We start from the raw sequence: 17,553 nt of genomic DNA, 5'->3' as shown, positions 1-17,553 counted from the left end.
CTGGCCAGGCACTGCTGGATCTTCGTTTTCCCCAAATCCCAGCTTCTGCTTCTGCCTAAGGGATTCCCAGGCAAGTTGAGGGGTCCAACCTCAGCACTACTGCTCTGCAGGCAGCACAGCGCAAGAACGTCACATCCACAGATGCTCAGCCATGGCTGACAGCCATCAGCACTGCCGCACACACAGCCCAGGAGCTCTGTCCTCAGATGGTCCCAGCCTGCACAGCTGACAAGGCAAAGGGCCATCCCCATGCAACCCAGTGCAGCTCTAAGGACTCCCAAGCACAGCTCTCCATGCTAAAACACCACCAGTGGGCTACAAAACAGGAGTTCTGTAATAATAATAATCCCTTATCTCACAGAAAAGTGCTTACAAAATTCTGTACAAGGACACTACTGCAGCTGGCACTTGGGGGGAAAGCAAACAGTTTGGAAGCAGCAGCGCCACGCTACATGGCTTGCAGGAGAAAGGCCAAGGAGAAACTTCTCCAGTTGAAAGCAGCAGCAGAAGGTGAAATCTGATCACAGCGCACACGAGCTTTAAAACATTTCTACCAATTAACACCGTGATTTCAGCCTGGTGTCTGATGTGTGCTCCCCGCTGTACAAGCCGCTCTCCCCAAGGACCTCACTGACAGACATCTGAAGCATGCAGGAAGCTCACAGACCTCGTCTGGTGGAAGCGAAGCATAAACTCTTGCTTCTTGGCAGCCGAATAAAAGAAAAATGATTTCCACAAACTCAGTCTGAAGAACAGCCCTTTGACCGCTGCCTGAATTGTTACTAGAAGTGACAGTGGCAGAAATCCACACAGTAAAAGCATTCCTTAGAGAGTCTCCACAGCCCTTGGCTGTCACGGTGCCCAGGAACAGCACAGGCCAGGTTAGGCACTTGGATGAATTCAAAGAGACTAATACAGAAGCAGGTCTGAGCAACCTGCATACGGCATGTCAGGAGAGACCAGGACACTGCAGGCAATGTGTTTTCCACACGCTGCGCAGCCAGCGCTGCTGCAAGTCCCTGGAAGGCATACGATCCAACACTGTCACTGAACAAACAGGGTGGAAGTGACCTCAGGAGATCTCTGGTAGGGCCAAGGGGTTTGATATCCCCCGACCTTCCCGGAGCTCCAGGCAGCCGTGAGAACAGCGTGAGACAAAGGATGGCAGAACCAAGCACAGACGGGCTGTGGAGAGCCTGCAGGCAACGCCGCCTCTGCCAGGGCGTCACAGCGAGGCTGCACTGGCTGACACTGGCACCAGAGGCCACAAAGCCCCTCCGTGAAAAATGAGCTGCCATTCTTCCAGCCAGGTTCCAAACTCATCTGTGATGGGGAAAAGGAGACGTCAGGATGGCAGAGACCCAGTGTTAACAATGTGAATTCAGCAAACGCAAAGCAAGCCTGAGAGCTCCAGCACGGCCCTGCAGGCTCAAGGCCTGCTGCTCTGTGCCACAGAAATGCTGACAGAGGCAGGACTGACCACCTGCAGGTCCCTGAGCACAGCATTACAGGGTGCTCCCGTTCCTGCAGGATTCTGTGATGCAGCCATAGCACAAAGCATTTCTAGCAGAGCAGAGCTCGCACTGGTGGCCGGGGAAGGATGCTGGGCAAGATAACATCTCTATCCAGCACAGTGCCTGGAAAGGTGGAGCTGAGGCACTGTGCTCTGCACAATGTGCAACACAGCACAAGGCAAGTCCTCAGCTGGCACAGAGTCAAAGCATGAAATAAGAGGTGACAGAAGAGCAGGGAAGCAGAGAGCAGTGCAGCAAAGAAACAGAAGGAAAGCGAGGGATGCAACAGACAGCTGGCTTCAGGTGCTCAGCTTCCTGCTCACGCTGGAGGAAAAACAATGTCACCCTAAATTCAGCCCTGTGGATGAGCAACTGCTTTTCCCAGTGGAACCCAGGCACACTGCTGGGAGGTCTCGTGCTGCACAAAGAAGCTCCAGGACAGCTCTTGGTGCCCTTATATGGGGCTGGGAACGGAGGAGCCACGAGAGCAGCGATACCACAGAGCCCTCCCTGGGACACTGCCAGAAAGAGAAACTCCAGCACAGGACTTTGAGACCTGGCATTTGAGAGCGTGGGAATGAGAAAGGTCTGAAGGGGTGGGAACAAAAGGGACAAAGTAATTTCTGGCCAGTTAGCAGTGATGGAGGGTTCTTGTTCATCCAGAACATGTCAGGAAAGGGGATTCTCTGCCAGGGCATTTTAAAACACAGGAGAAGAAAACATTCCTCCTGCTCTGCAGCCAACCAGCGGCATTCACAGGTCAGTCCTGAACACTGCAAGTTATGATGTCTGACAGCAGGTCAGCTGCACACAGTCAAACTGCCCAGAAGCAGAGCGTGTGATGCAGGGCCAGCCATTATCTCCCGAGGGTGAGAGCTGAGCCCGAGCTGTGCCCCAGAACACCAGCTCCTCTGCCCTCTCACTCCCTAGTGAAACTCCTTTCTCTTCTCCCCACCTCAGTTTTGCTCTCTGAGCTGGCCATCAGACACCAACCCCTTTTATTAAGCACTGAAATCCAGACTGGTGCTAGAGAAGAGCTGACACGTAAGAAGCTGTGGCTTCCCTGGAGAGCTCATCCCTTCCCCCAATGTCCCCAGAGATTACTAGGTCAGACAATCAGTATTTTGAGCTGGTGAGAGAATGAGTGGATTACCAGCCCGCTGCTGCAGAGACCTGAACGCAGCACGGCAAACAGCCAGGCACTACTCGCTCTCCCCAGGCTGCCAGACTGCCATACCCCACTGACACCCCATCACAGCCATGTGTACATGCCTGTGTGCCGTCCCTACAGCTGCTGTGTGCTGCTCACTCAGCTTCGACCCGAGCCTGCCCAGGCACAGGCAGCAGCACAGCCCGCTGCAGTGGCATGTGGTGCTCCTGGGGACCAGCAGAGCCTTTGCTGAGCTGTCACGCCTGCCTCATACCTTCTCCCAGCATCCCAGAGGTTGGCAAAGCTGCTATCCATCATTATGCAGTGATTCTCCCCTCCTATTGCTTCATCCCCACAAACTGACAGACATCCCCACGAACTCTCCACACGTAAGTGCTGGTATATACCTTTCAATAATCCATCTCTTCAGTGATTCAGGCTCACAGATGCCACTGAACTCTGAGACAGGTGAGCTTTATCTAATACATTCAGACTCAGCGGGCATCTTCTCTACCAACACCTAGAACCTGCTCCTGACGTGTCCAGCAACAGCAGCTACATCATGGGCAGGGCACTTCAAGCAACTCCGATCAGCAACTCCAGCCCTAAGGCTGTAACAGTCACGGCTCATTTTCTACCTTTGCAACAGAGGTACGAGAGGGGGGAACAACACTGGGCTCCAGTAGGATTGCTCTTTGGAGGCAAACCCCCTAGATGAGTTCAGAGCTCCTGTTACAATTAATAGAGGAAGCACCCAGAAACATCCAGCAAAATTGCAAGCGACAGCGCAGTAGCACTCCCCCACTTTCAGGCAGAGGTAATACCAAAAGTATGATCTCGAGGATAAAAAAGGCATGATAGTACCAACTACCAGCTGGTAATTCTCCAGACTGCTTGGCATTTTCAAGTGGTTATAACTCTGCCTGCTTCTGAGCTGTTCCAAGAGCACCCAGATCAGACTGCCACAACACTGAAACACAACGAAATCCCAGCACCTTCAACAAAAGACTGGCTGACGGGAAGGGGGAACAAAAGCTATCGAACCCAATCCCAGAGGGATGGAGGAAGTGCATCTTCCCACAGTTCCTGGGCTATATGCACATATATGGATATATAAAGTTATAAAATTTGATCAAAATAAAACCAGTAAATGTACAGCTTGAAAAAGAGCAATATCACAGTGCATCCATGTCATGAGAAAGTCATGTGTTCTGACCCTGCAGTGAGAGCACAGCCTGCCACATTTAGAAGAGAGACCAGAGAAGGCGGGCGCTCTGACCTGCTCGGCTCACGGTGGGCCAAAGGCACCATCCCGCATTCCTAAACACGGTTCTGTACTCGTGCAGCCAGTTCTGCACAGTGGTGGTGGTGGACAGCCAGAAGCAGCACAAGAGCAGGCTGCTCCGTCTGCAGGTTAGTCGATGTACAGTCACCAGACACCAGAAATCCAAAGTTGCTCTCAAACTTCACCACGCTCCGGTGCCAGGATCGTATTTACTTACAAAAAGTGACCAAGTGAAGAAACTCAGGGGACGCTGTGAGAGTGGGACAAGGGCTGAATTCGGATCACAGGGGACAGGTTGACTCTAAGAATCTTCTGTGCTCTTCTTCTCACTTCGTCGTCGGAAGAAGAGTTGCCCACCTTGATGGCCCAAAATTTCAGCAGGTTCAAAGTGCTCCGAGCTCGTCGAGTCTTATTTTGGACAGGAATGGATTTTGATTTTTTTCTCTGCGGCGCATCTCTCGCCTCTGCAACTCTTTTCCTCTTCTTCCCAACAGTCTCCTGGTAAGTGCTGCTATCTTTCCACTCCGCTTTCCCCACCGGAGCTTCCTTAGCTTTGATTTTCAAGGCCTTGGACTGCGGTGCTGTGGTGCAGCCTTGGGAGGAGCTGCCTGCAATTCTTCCGTTCAGGACTCCTGAGGCTTTGCAAGCATTGCTCTCCTGCAGCACTCCACCCTTTAGTCCCTTCAGAAGATTTAAAGCGAGGGTGGCAGAATCCGGTGCTTTCTTTCCCACACGCTTACATCGCTTGCCTTCTCTTATTTTAGTGGTCTTGCCTGAAGAAAATTGCCTTGTCTGGCTTGAAACCTTAAGGAGTTTAAGGTCCGAGGGTGATACCCCAAGAGGCCCACGTCCGTACTTGGATTTCAAACAGGATGTGGGGGTTTTCAGTGGCACCAGAGCTTCCAGAACCACAGAGAGCCTCACTGCCGGATACACATCAGGATACATGCTTGCAGGAAAGCCCACTGCTGGGGCCTTGGACTTCCCCGACCTGGTCTGCTTAAAGGAGTTCAGCAGCAGATTTGTGGAATCACCTTTAGAGACTGGCGGAGAGACTCTCGAAGAGTTCACAGAAATGCTGGTGGGGGAAGCAGATGCCCTCGCCATGGCTGCAGTGCTTCTAGCTGGAGTCTTAGGGGGGCTGGAGGTGGTGGCAGCAGCACAGCTGTGCGGCGTGCTCCCTTTTGCCTGGCTAGGTGTGTCTGCTGTGCACGAGCTGTACCCATACACATCTTTGCTCCTCAGAATTGTGGGCTGGAAGCCCTCTTCCTTGAGGCCCTGAATGAAGGCCACCAGCTGGGTTTCTGTGTCTGAAAGGTCCTTCGACATGGGATTGAAGACTCGGAGGGCTTCCTCCAGCACTTTTTGTCCTGCAGAGTAAATTCTCGACCAGGAATGGACAGCTTTTTCTTCCACATTGTTCACTGCAATATTCATGGCATTAGGCAATCGGGTGCTTCAAAATTACTGGAAAAACAACCCTAGGCACCTCAAAGGGAGAGAGAAGATAGTTAGCTTACAGCAACTGAAATAATCTCACATTTTTAAGCGGGGACCTGAAACCATTAAGCCTAGACTTTTGCTACTCACAGGCATCAGGTTGGAATCTGTGCACAACTCCAGCTAGCAGCAAAAAACAAACACTCCATCACTGATTTATCTCTGCAGCAAAACTAAAACATACCTCACAGAAATACACTCAGACCTAAACAAAGATTTCAGATAATCCCATCCAACCCATCCCAGGATGAACAGTTCCAGTCGTTAACTTAGTGACATCCACACCTTTGTTCCGGTTTGAGTTTGATAGGCCCCAGCATCTGGAACCCAGATCTCATTTTGCCTTTGCAAAGCAACATTTCCTTTAAGCCTTTCCCTGTGCACATACTGAGGACAACATGATCACACCATGTCAGCACTCTCACTGATGAACTAAGCAGCTCAAGCAGCTCAATTCTACTCCCGTGTCACATTCAATTTTTTCAGCTTTGAATTGATTCTGCTCAAAAAAGGATTCCGAGTCCTTTCCAAATCTGCAGCATCCTTCTGAAACACTGACAGCAGAACTGGAGGCTATTTCAGCCATGCTCCAGTGATGCTGAACATCAGGGCAACACAACGCCACTCCTTGCTGTCCCCGTGTTTCAGCCACAGTCTACAACTTGCTGTTCCAGCAAACTGCTGTCGATCCAAGGACGTTCGCTGCCAAGCGAGGAAGTGAGAAGTTCAAGTGGAGTGGCAGGCAGGAAATGGGCATCAGCAGGCCATGTGCACAATGGTTAGAAGTACAACACTCAGATCTCACTCAGTGGCACAAAGCAGCTGCAACAAGAGCACCAATTTTGGCTCACAAAACAAAAACAAAAAGATACCAAAGAGCAGGGTGGGATTTCATGGTGCGACTGGGAGAACTCAAACTCTCACGCTGATTTGGCTGCCCAGCCAACACCTCAGCTGGAAGCAAAAATCTGTAGCACCGTTCTCAAAATAGCGAAGAGGAATCAAAAGAACAATCTTTTCAGGGACATGCTGAAGGTGTGGCAGGCACCAGAGGAGTGGGCAGTATGCAGATAAGAGAGCTGGAAAAATGAGCACTTGAGGCGGCAGAGAGAGGAACTGCTCATAGCCTGGATTCCTCCCAAAGTGCAGCTGCACCGCAGGGCTGGGCAGCTCCCGCAGACAGGGAAAATACACAAGCCCACAGTTTAATATCAGCCAAAAGTAGACAGAGGGGAAGCACAGGTCAGCGAGGGGCTAAGAGCTGCCACATGACAGACTAATCCATGTCAAGTGTTCTGCAGACGTCAGAGCAGAAGAGGGATTTGAAGGAGGATCATGCAGTCGCTTTGCAACACCCAGGGTACCTCCCACGGGTGAGGAGGGAAGCGCTTGGACAGGACTGAGGCTGGTGCCCGTGCCCAGCAGCCAGGTTTGCCATCTCCATAATGATCGAGCAGCAGCGGGCACTGTGAAGCCAGCAAGCACAGAGAGCTTAATCCTGATGTGGTAGAGAGTGAGAAGCCAGCAGAGAAGCACAACTAACAACACACTCTTAGTAGGTTGCAAAATTCATAATCTTCCACTGAGAATTTCAGGCTGCACAGAGCCCAGAGGCAGCCAGGACACCTGGGCAGGTATTTTGGTGTCCAACAGCAGTGTGTGGTCCAGTGTTCATTGCCACATGGACAGGACATCCCAGCATCCAGACACACAGCCTTGCTTCATGCAGTGCAACTTGCAGTGTGCACAAAGGCCCACCCAAAAGCAAGGCTGTTCAACTGGTGCCCTACTCAGGAACAAGTCCTAGCAAAAGTGCCCGATGGCCACAGCTGCTGGTGTGGCCGCCCTGCAAGCAAGGTGCTCTGCTATCCCAGGAGCAGATCGGTAGCAAAGCCAGAGGGCTCGAGGAGCCCGGGGGCGGCTGTCAGTAGGACAAGACCAGGCCAGGCTGCGCCCCAGGAGTTCTGCAGGGCCGACCAGGGAACGTTCATAGGGCGGGCAGGCTCACGGCGCCGCCTCCCTTCGGTAGCGAGACGATGCCCCTTCCCCGGGCCCGACCCTCGCTTCCTCACATCCTCCCTCGGCCTGGCGGGACCCGGGACCGTGCGCTTTCGGCCCCACCGGCCGGAGGAGCCCGGTGCGGACAGCCCCGCCGGGTCTCGGTGCTCTCCCCGGGGGGGCTGCGGGGAGGTGATTGGTGCAGACAGCGGGTGCGGCCCCGCGCCGGCTCCCGGCACCCGGAGGGGGCGGAGACCGGGGCGGGGCCCGCAGAGCTGCGGCTCCGCCTCCAGCACCCGGAAGGCGCTCCCCGCCGGGGCGGCTCGGCAGTGCCCCCGCCCGGGAGCGCGGGACTCGGGCACCGCCGGCCCCAACCTACCGGCCGCCGCCAGACCCGCACCCGCCTCTGCGCCGCACTCTCCGCTCCAACATGGCCGCCCGCAGAGCGCCGGAAATACCGCCCAGTTCCGCTTCCGGCTTCTTGGCCACGCCCACTACATCGAGCCGCCCCCGCCCCCCCCCTATCGGCCACGCCCCTCCCGACCCTTGAGCGCGGCAACCGCGGCCCCGGGAGGGCTCGGCAGGGGGCGCCGCCGGGGCGGCTGCGGAGGGCGGAAGCGGCGCCGTTTCCAGGCAACGGGCTCCGTGTCGCCGGTTCCGGTGCCGACAGCGGGACCATGAGCGGGCGGGCGGGGCGGCGGCGGTTGGTGTTGCACGTGGACCTGAACAACACGGTGGTGGCGGCGGATGCGGTGTCGGGGCTGGGCCCGCGGGAGGCGCTGAACATCTTCCTCAGCACCGCCACCTGGGGCCGGGAGGGGGCTGACGGTGAGCGCCGGGCTCGAGGGCCGGGGGCAGGGACGGGACTGAGGGGTCGGGGCTGGAGCTGGGGCCGGGATCGGGGAGCCGGGGCCGGACAGGAGCCGGGGAATCCGGGCCGTGCCTGCGCGGGGTCGGTGGGCAGCCAGTGAGCGGCTTTCTCTCTTGCAGGTGAATGGCAGTGGGTGAGTGACCGCCCCTCGCTGCGAGCCCCCTGCCCCGGAGCCGTCAGCTACTACTGTCGCTATGGCCGTGACCAGGCCTTCACCGAATCCGGCCCCGGCCAGTGCTTCAGCAGCCTCCACGCACAGCACCTGCGGCTGCTGGAGTGGCCGGGTGAGCCCCACCAGGAGCTCTCCGTGCAGGATGGGCACGGCAAGCACTACCACTTCATCCTGCCCTCCTTCTTCCGCCTGCTGGATGCTCTGCACCGGGATGGCAGGGATTTCACAATTATCTTTAGGACCTTTGGTACCGACTTGCCCCGCACACTGTTGGCCCTGCGCTCGGCCCTGGCTGGGCAGCACCCCCAGTTCCCTGCCCTGCGGGACCTGGCGGTGAGTGTGTCCCCATGTGCTGGTGGGGGATCTGCGGGCAGGGTGGCTGAGCTGGGCATGGAGTGGCCTCTACAGCACAACAGGACCTTTACCCAAAGCTGGCCCCACCAGGAGGCAGGGCAGGAGCACTAGTAGCAAGTGTCATAGAATCACAGAATCACTGAGGTTGGAAATGACCATTAAGATTATCTAGTCCAACCATCAGAAGTCACTTCAATTGTTTCTCAGTGAGCTGACAACAACTGGGCACTGAAAGGATGGAAAGGTGCAGCTAGATGGTCTCTATTTCCATTCCCCAGCAGACAGAAAGCTTTTTGGGTTGTGTGGGTTTCACATCTCGTTTTCCCTAGTGCTTTCACATCTTGTTTTCCCTAGTGCTGTCCTCCCACACTGTCATGAAAGGTTACCACCCTGCTGTTTGTTGTCTGTTACAATGCAGTAAACAATCTGCTTGCTTTGGAAACCTCTCATCTCCTGCTTTCAATAATACTGCAGCTCCCTGTGGTCCTCACTCCTGGCCAAATACGCTGCAGTAAGCGAGAGGTTGTGCTGAAACGAGGATCAGAACGACTCACCACCAGGGAGGATGGAAGAAAGCTGTACGATTACTTCAGCTCTTTGGAGGGAATTGGAGGCTTCCAAGACCACTTTGACTGGTGAGAACTAGGGCACTGAGAAAGCAGATTGGGCATTTTACCCTCCTCTGTGATTCTCCTGGTTTGAGATAGCTCCTAGTTTTGATGCCTTTACATTGTTGCGGCTCCAATAACTTCTGTGCTCACCATTTTGCTTGTAGGCAGGCTGATGGTACTCTTGCATTTTCTGTTGCATCTCCATCCCCTGCTGTAATTCTTGCTTTTTTCTAAACACCCTCTAATTTGTCTCCTGGCTGCAAAGTGTTTCTCTTTCATAGGAGGCAATATTAAGCAGAGAGACAGGACTCTCTCTGCCTACTGTTCCATTTCCCTGGCTCTTAGTAGTAATTTGGTGCTGACTCGACAGCCCTTACATGCAAGCCATCGCCCTGTCCTTTCTCTGACAATGCATTGCACCACCTTTTGTTTCAGGTGGGCCAGAAATCAATTCTCTTCCCAGGGTGGGAAGCCCCTGTGGATAGACCCCCATGATCCCAGCATTCACCACATCTTCATTGACGACAACATCCGGCTGGATGATGCAGACACCATTGTCCACCCTCAGGTAGGTGGCCGAACATCCCCTACTGCTAGCTGGGGTGTCCCTGCTTAGGCAGACATGTTCTGTTCCCTTTGTGTCAGCATGAGTGTGCAGAGAGGGACCAAGGCTTTGTCCTGGTGTCGCTGGTCCCCAGGTGACTGGGGCTGTCGGTGGGGAGGCTGGAATTGGCTGTCAGCACAGAACAGCAGGCGTTCAATGCCTGTGCAGGCTGCCAAGCTCCTGTGCTCCACTGGGGTGAGTCATCCCTGCTCCCTGCCAGCACGGCAGCCAGCCAGCCTCACTGTGCGGCTGCAGCGTCCTGTGGCACTGTATTTAAAGGGCAGCATTTGTGGTGGAGCCTGGGAACACTGATGCAGACCGAAATGCACTCAGCAACTGGACAAACTATCAGTGATCAAACAAGAGCTGCAGCTCCACAGATGAGTCTTAGCCCTGGCTGGGTTCCATCCAGGAGGAGTCAGCACACGAAGAAGCCTGCAGTGGTGTGCAGGGCACCTGGAGCATAGCAAAGATATTCACTTCTACACAAGCACTCTCAGATTTGTAGCTGGTGACAGGAGTTGTCACTGCACAGAGCAGACCTGTTACAGGAAAGGCTTGCTCTGTGCCTGGGCTGATTGAAGAGAATGAATGCAGAAGGCTCTGCTGAGAGCCCAACGTTTCTCTGCAGCAGCTGCTCCCTGCATGTCTAGAGCAGCCAGAGCACGACTCATGCAGCTCCACTTGCTGCATTTCAGCCCTGGGCTGTTTCCCTGATCAAGGAGCTCAGCCTGTCACCATCTGTAGCCAGCACAGCTGGGTCAGTTGGGCTGCTCAGCTTGTCTTGGGACAGCTGTGAAGATAACCTCAAGGTTCCCCTGGCACCAGATCAGACAGGTGGGATCGAGTTATCTTGGCAGCAGACCCAGTAGGGGTTTGGATGGCAGCTGAGCAGTTTTCCAGCAGGGCTCAGTGCTGCTGTCTGGCCTCGCTCTGTAGCCTGGATAGGTCACTTAGACACCATCTTCCTCTTTTGTGTCACTAGCTCTGCAGGGCCATCCCCTGTGTCAGTGACAGTGACAGAGTGCTGCACGGCTGTGCTGAGAAGGAAGCAGGTTATCAGGCAGCCTTAGGCAAAAGCATGGTGAAGCTGTTGACCCTTCCTGTGCCGTGTGGCTGCACCAGTTCTGGCAGCAGGCTGGGGCAGCAACGGCAGAGCTGGCGGCAGAAGTTTTCCTGGGGTTGGCTGATCGCAGCACAGTTCTTCTTCCAGCAGCCCAGTGTGGCCCTTTCCTTAGGGGAGCCCCAGCCACACGCTGTGACAAGCTGGTTCTGATCCAAAGGGGCCATCTGGGAGGGGAGGGAAATCTGGAGAAACTTAATCTTCTACCGCTAGAGTGAAAATGGGAGCCCTTTCCTGCTGCCATCAGCTCGCTCAGCAGGAGATGCTCAGTTAGCTGTCAGCACCTGGCTGAGGGAGGCATTGTGATGCACACTGGGATGCATGCACTGCTGCCAGGCTTTGCACTTGGGCTGGGCACAGCCCTGGCACTGTTGTGCACAGGGGATGAATGCTTCCATACTCTGCTTTCTCCCACAGGTGTTTTCGGAGCGAGGCAGCAGCAGCCCCAGGTGTGCTCCTACCTCGGAGCTGTATGATGTTTGCCTGGTGCAGACCGACCTCCTGGAGGCCATCGCCAATGAGGACTATTTCCTCCGCTGCGTGAGGAGGTGTGAAGAGAACTATGATGGTTACCTGGCCCGCATGGAGAGCGGCTCCCTGAGCCAGCAGAGTGATGGACAGTGATACCACTGGGCAGGCTGGGCTGGGGCCAAGGAGCTCAGAACGAGGATACCCCAATGCTTCCTTCCTGCTGCACAAAAAGTCCCGAGTGGGTTTTGCTCTGAGCTGTCACCTCTCCAGCATGCGATGTGCCCACCCTGTCCCACTGAGAGCCGCCAGGCCCAAACACAACTGTCCTGGGAGCTTGTGTGATGGCATCCCTTAAGGAAATTGCTTTCCCTTCCTCAGCAGCAGTGTAGGGAGCTGGAGCCCCTCAGCAGGCAGAGCTGTGCCTTGTGCCTGCTCCTGCTATGGGGCTGGGGCTCTCTGTGCCCTCTGATCCTGCAGCTACATGCAGCCATGCCAGTGTTTGTCTCCATTCCCACTCCCACATCCCACAGAGGCAGCCGGCCTAGAGCTGGCACCATGGGTACGGTGTGCTCCCTAGCAGAGTTGGTTCCATGCCACTTCCGCCTGGTTTTAAAGCAAATCTTTCTACCTTGTTTCCGGTGCGAGTTCCCTTTCTGCCCTCACTCGGGCTGTGCAAGCATGGGGGAAGTGCCTTGCCCTCCGCGTTCACTTGCTCAGAGTTTGGCAAAGCGAGGAGCAAAGGGATGAGCAGCGTGGCATCGGCAGGCACCTGCCGCCGCCGAGCGACACCGGCCCCGGGTCTCCTGCGGGCGAACCCCGGTGCTCAGGGTGGGCTCCACGCCCTGCGCTCTCGTGCCTCCACCTGGTGATCCGCGCAGGACGTCGGGGGCATCGGGAATCGGGGCCCGGGAACAGATCCGGGGGGGCCGGGCGGGCGCGGCACCGCCTCCACCGGCAGCGGGCGGGCCCCGCGCGGAGCGAAGCGGCGGCGCTGAGCGGAGAGCGGCGGAACGGGCGGCGAGGTGAGCGCGGTGCGGTGCCTGTCCCGCTCCCGGGCGGCGGGACCGGTACGGGGCGGAACAGCTCCGGGAGTGCGGGATGCGGACGGGGAGCCAGGGGAGGGTGCGGAGAGGGAGCACTGGGAGTCCGAGATGTGCACCGGGAGCCCTGGGGAGCGAGAGCATCAGAGAGTGCGGGAGATGAGCCTGGAGCGGATGCCCCACGGGACGAGCAGAGCCACGGGGAGCGGGTGCCCTGCGGAGATGGGCTGGGCACTGGAGCCCAGGGGCGTGAGATGGCTGGGTGTGCGGGATGACCGCTGGGATCCTCCAGCTGTGGGAGCCCCGGTGGATGCAGATGGTGCATTGGGAGCACAGCAGCATGCTGTCACGCCGAACCGGAGGCTGTGGCTCGCAGGGACCAAAGCAGCAGTTGGTGCCCAGTGCTGACCCTACTGCTCTCTTTGCAGGAGCTGGGCGGCAGCCGAGTCAAGTCCCACCACTGCCGTGGGCCGGATGGGTGGCACGGTGGGGCTTGGGCCCGGGGACCCCCAGGGTGGCTGAGCCATCCCATGGCGGCATCAAGTGCGGGTGCCTTTGCGTGGGTCTCCTTCCCCTCCATGCCCACGCGGCGCGTGTACTGCAGCGCGGCGCACCACGACGGGCAGCTCTTCGTGCTGGGTGGCTGTGGAGGCAGCGGGAGAGCCCTGGGAGCAGCCGAGGTGCTTGACCTCCAGGCCCAGCGCTGGACCGCGCTCCCTCCGCTGCCCACGCCACGGGCTGGTGCTGCCACCCTGGCTGTGGGCAAACAGATCCTGGCAGTGGGCGGTGTGGATGCCTCGCAGAGCCCCCTCGCCTCTGTCGAGATCTACCATGTGGATGAGGGCAGGTGGGAGAAGGCAGCAGCGCTGGCACAGCCCTCCATGGGCATCGCGGCCGTGCAGAGAGGTAGGTGACACGTCCTGCCCAAACTTTGCCTCCGAGCCTCAGCACAGCCTTTGTGTGGGAGTCCCACGGAGGATGCGCGCGTTTGCTCTGGGCTGCGGATGCAGTGGCATCACCCTGGGGCAGAAGCCGGTGGGGCTGTGACGGGCGCAGGCAGGGGTGCCGGCAGCGGAGCAGGATTTGGCAGCATGGCAGCGTTGCCATGGTGTCTCCAGGGAGATGGTGCTGCCGGGAATAATTAGAGCCGATGGCCCTGGTGCTCTGCTCCACACAGGGTGGATGGGGCGGGCGAGGGTCCAAGCGGGGTCAGGGCACTGCCCAGCTGTGCTAGCTGTCTTCCCCTCACCCCTGCTGGTTCCACAGATGGTGCCGTCTATGTTCTGGGGGGAATGGGAGCAGATACCTCTCCGCAGGCGCTGGTTCGCGTCTATGAGCCGGCGAAGGACCACTGGCAGCCGCTGCCCTCCATGCCCACACCATGCTATGGGGCCTCTGCCTTCCTGCAGGGCAACAAGATCTTCGTCTTGGGTAGGTAGGCGAGCCCAGAAGCCTGCCCCGATGGGTGCATTGCTTCAAGGCCCAGGGTTGCTTCATGAGGACCCTTCTGCTGGGCATCACTGGTGGTACCGGCTGCCTCTCAGGTGCCACCAGCCCTTGCATCTCATCCACACACAGGGGGCCGGCAGGGCAAGCTGCCCGTCACCGCCTTTGAGGCTTTTGACCTGGAGACAAAGAGCTGGACGCGCTACCCCAGTGTGCCCAGCCGCCGCGCCTTCGCCTCCTGCGCCATGGCTGACAGCGTCTTCTTCAGCCTAGGGGGGCTGCAGCAGCCAGGGCCACACAACTTCTACTCCCGACCACATTTCGTTAACACCGTGGAGATGTTCGACCCCGCGCAGGGTGAGACCCAGATGGGGAAGGAGTGCTGCCTGTGTTGTGAGGTCCATGGTGATGCTGACAGTCTCTTCCTGGCAGGTGCGTGGAGCAAGCCCAGCCGTGCCATCCGCATGAGGGAGAAGAGAGCTGACTTCGTTGCTGGCTGTCTGGGAAGATACGTGGTCGCCATGGGTGGCCTTGGTAATGCTGACTGCTGTGGCTGTGGTGGGGAATGGGCGCTCAGTGCATGAAAACCTGTCCTTCCTGGGCTCCATCTGCACAGAGCTGCAGCATTGCAACCTGCTCCCAGGAGAGCTGGGGAAAGGTCAGCACTGCTGCTCAGCAACAGGAAAACTGTGGAGAGGGCTCCCAGGGCAGCTGCAGCACCCCAGCCTCGTGGGCTCTGGCCACACTTGAGATGCCAGAGTGCCAGCCAGGGGCAGCACCATGGTGCAGCATTGTTGCCAGCAGCCCTCTCCCAGGGGATGCTGTTAATCCTGCTGAACCCCTGCATCGTTACTTCAGTACAGCAGAACCCAGGGTGCATGGAGAGGGCTGAGGCCATGCCATCTCTTGCAGGGAACCAGTCGTGCCCGCTGGACTCAGTGGAAGGGTTCAGCCTCACACGGAAGAGGTGGGAGCTGCTGCCCCCCATGCCCACTGGCCGCTGCTCCTGCTCCAGCTGCCCAGCCCCTGACCTGCTCTTCGTCATCGGTGGAGTGGCCCAGGGCCCCAGTGGAGCTGTTGAGGCTCTCTGCCTGCGTGATGCACCCTGACAATGGCTCTTCAGCCTGGGGAGCAGCCCCAGCAGAGCATCAAGTGCCTGAAGACGGGGACAGGGTGTGCAGGGCTCCAAGAAGCTGCCATCCCGTGATACCAAGTACTGCAGCAGCGTACTGCAGCAGCCACGGTTTCTTGCAACGCACCAGAAACCCCTCCAGGCTCCCACAGCAGCGGAGTCCAGGGGCAAAACCTGGTGCCCAGGGTAGGACGAGGCTGCTGGCATGGGGAGCCATGGAGGTAGGGCTGTCGCTGGCCATGCTGCCCCATCCAGCCCCGTGTCCGTGCCGTGTGTGTAGCAGTGAGTGCTGTGTCGTTGTAGACCCAGTCGATGTCTCATGTAGCGCAGAGGTGCCCTGTAGCTCAGTGCCTAGGAGGTGATGTAGCACCTCAAATAAATGAAATGTGAAGTTTTAGCTTACTGCAGTCATGTCATCCTGCTGTGGGGGGGACAAGGGTTGCCCCAGCTTGCTTAGCACTTGCTTGAACCTTATTGGTTTTAGCTTCATGCAAAGTCACACACTTTAAAGCACAGACAGGTCGGAACAGATGCAGGTGAGAGATTCAGTCTTTTAATAAGATGACATTAGAAAAAATCTCATGGGCCGGGGTAAATATCAAACGTGAGCATCTGACCTTTCAGAGAGGGTGGCCAGTGTGCTGCTGCTGCATCAGGCTTTGCACATGCCAGGGCACTGCATGGAAAAAGTTGGGCATGGTTCAGAGAAGAGCCACTTGCTGCATTTTGGGAGGAATATTCTGGGATCCTTGGGCTGGCGGTACCTCTGTTGCTTGAAGCATCCTTGCATTCACCTCTGGAGTTGCCATAGAAACACTCCTGTGCTGGAGCCAGCATCAACATGGGGCCCCAAACTGGGAATTGAGGTGAAGCAGCTGGAGGGACTCGCCATCAGCAGGACATTAGTGACTTGTGCTGTGCTGAGAGGTCAGGGGGCTGGAAAGAGGGATCCTATGCTCCAAGCACAGCACACGTAGGGCTCTGGCACACTGCTGTGAATATTGCAGCAAACTGCACTTTCACAATGCTCCCCTGAAATGCCTTGGTGGGACACGTATGGTACCCCTCTACAGCCTGCCAGCCCTTTCCAGAAGCCACCGAGGCTCCTAAGAACTCACCACAGCTTTTGTCGTGCGCAACCCTAAATCACAGAGTTGCACTGGAAACGCAGACCTGATTAACGAACTCATCCCATGGCAGCATGGCACGGACAGAATAAATCAGGCACTGAGTCACCGGCAGGCTGACACTCCTCTGCAACATTCCCTTCCAGCATGGCGGGCTGCAGAGTGGGTGCTGGTGCTTGGAACTGCCCTTTCCAAACGCAAGGCCATGCCAGCTGCACCTCAGCACCTTGCTGTCGTGTGTCCCCACTGCGGCGACATTTCCAACAGCTCTACAGCTGTTGCCTCTTTGTTGCCTACAGTCAGCTTGTGTCTTTCATTAGCACCCAAGTCTCCTGCATGTGACTGGAAACCTGGGGTGCATCCACTGACTGCAGCACCACTTGACTGTTTCAATTGAGAATCTGTGACCTTTCCTAGAAGTCTGGATTGCTCATTCTTTTCTCTCTCCACTTTTGGGCATTGGAGCAGGATCCCAACCAAATGAGGGGAAGAAAGCCTCAAAGACAAGAGCCAAGAATGTCTTGGGATGGATGGAGGAATCTTCAGGCAAAAGGGCAAAATAAATGATGACCCTGACGGTGCTTAAGACTGACACATAAGACTGACACATTATTCATTTAAGAGCTCATATGAGTTACTAATTAAATGCTAACAAATTGAAGAAAAACAGTTGAGGGTCGTGCAAGATATATTGCTGTCTATCTCCTGGTATGTTCTTCTAATTTTTACTAAATGAAAGGCTTCAAGTGTCTGGCTGGACTGCCTAATGCTAGAAGCACAGTCTGTTACTCCAGATAGAAGGAATTCTACAAGCCAGCACCTGGCAACACTTCTGATCTCCACAGAGCTGCGTTATGGATGAGGGAGACTGGGACTGGAGCTAGCTGTCAAACCCATAATTAAAAAAATGTGTTTTCTTATAGAATTTCTTTCTGTTGTCAGGAGAGAAGAAATACAAAATCTCATTTATCATATTCCACAAATTCAGTAGACATTCAAACCAGAAAGCTCCAGCCACATCAGAAACATGAATAGTTCTGCATAATAACTTAAAATAACGCCCTGAATCCTATAGCTCACGCACAAAGTGCCAGGAAATCCTTTCCAAATAACAGTGCTGTAATGGGTAGAAGGCCCTGTGGGCTCCTATGAATG

The 17,553-nt window shown here is 56.3% G+C and overlaps 2 protein-coding genes across 4 annotated transcripts; one reads left to right on the top strand and one right to left on the bottom strand.

Moving 5' to 3' along the window:
- Positions 1-68: 68 nt before the first annotated feature.
- CCDC71 (coiled-coil domain containing 71) lies at positions 69-7,923 on the bottom strand. Of its 2 annotated transcripts, none has more exons than XM_048957138.1 (2): positions 7,827-7,923; positions 69-5,438 (listed from the first exon to the last, which is right to left on the bottom strand). In XM_048957138.1, the coding sequence occupies exon 2, from the start codon at positions 5,384-5,386 to the stop codon at positions 4,190-4,192; it is 1,197 nt and encodes a 398-aa protein (XP_048813095.1). In that variant the 5' UTR covers positions 5,387-5,438; positions 7,827-7,923; the 3' UTR covers positions 69-4,189. The 2 variants fall into 2 exon arrangements, with proteins under 2 accessions (XP_048813095.1, XP_048813096.1); XM_048957139.1 differs by having other exon boundaries at positions 69-5,430; positions 7,827-7,917.
- An 81-nt stretch (positions 7,924-8,004) lies between these two features.
- On the top strand, positions 8,005-17,533 carry KLHDC8B (kelch domain containing 8B). 2 transcript variants are annotated; one of them, XR_007379339.1, is made up of 6 exons: positions 8,005-8,275; positions 8,438-8,823; positions 9,319-9,479; positions 9,891-10,023; positions 11,600-12,675; positions 13,122-13,231. XR_007379339.1 is itself a non-coding variant. In XM_048957623.1 (6 exons), the coding sequence occupies exons 2-6, from the start codon at positions 13,224-13,226 to the stop codon at positions 15,246-15,248; spliced, it is 1,065 nt and encodes a 354-aa protein (XP_048813580.1). In that variant the 5' UTR covers positions 11,815-12,675; positions 13,122-13,223; the 3' UTR covers positions 15,249-17,533. The 2 variants fall into 2 exon arrangements, 1 of the variants encoding a protein (XP_048813580.1); XM_048957623.1 differs by lacking the exons at positions 8,005-8,275; positions 8,438-8,823; positions 9,319-9,479; positions 9,891-10,023 and adding exons at positions 13,960-14,124; positions 14,272-14,496; positions 14,572-14,673; positions 15,052-17,533 and having other exon boundaries at positions 11,815-12,675; positions 13,122-13,599.
- Positions 17,534-17,553: the final 20 nt, after the last annotated feature.

This window comes from Lagopus muta, chromosome 11 (genome assembly GCF_023343835.1).
Source record: "Lagopus muta isolate bLagMut1 chromosome 11, bLagMut1 primary, whole genome shotgun sequence".
In the NCBI taxonomy this organism is placed as follows: Eukaryota; Metazoa; Chordata; class Aves; order Galliformes; family Phasianidae; genus Lagopus; species Lagopus muta.
The sequence above is the reverse complement of the archived record's forward strand: the minus strand, read 5'-3'. Positions and strand labels throughout refer to the sequence as shown.

Coding starts and splice junctions, on each gene's coding strand:
- CCDC71 (XM_048957138.1), bottom strand. CDS start 5,386: ATGAATATTGCAGTGAACAATGTGGAAGAAAAAGCTGTCCATTCCTGG.
- KLHDC8B (XM_048957623.1), top strand. CDS start 13,224: ATGGCGGCATCAAGTGCGGGTGCCTTTGCGTGGGTCTCCTTCCCCTCC. Junction 14,497..14,571: donor GATGTTCGACCCCGCGCAGG/GTGAGACCCAGA, acceptor TCTTCCTGGCAG/GTGCGTGGAGCAAGCCCAGC. Junction 14,674..15,051: donor GGTCGCCATGGGTGGCCTTG/GTAATGCTGACT, acceptor CATCTCTTGCAG/GGAACCAGTCGTGCCCGCTG.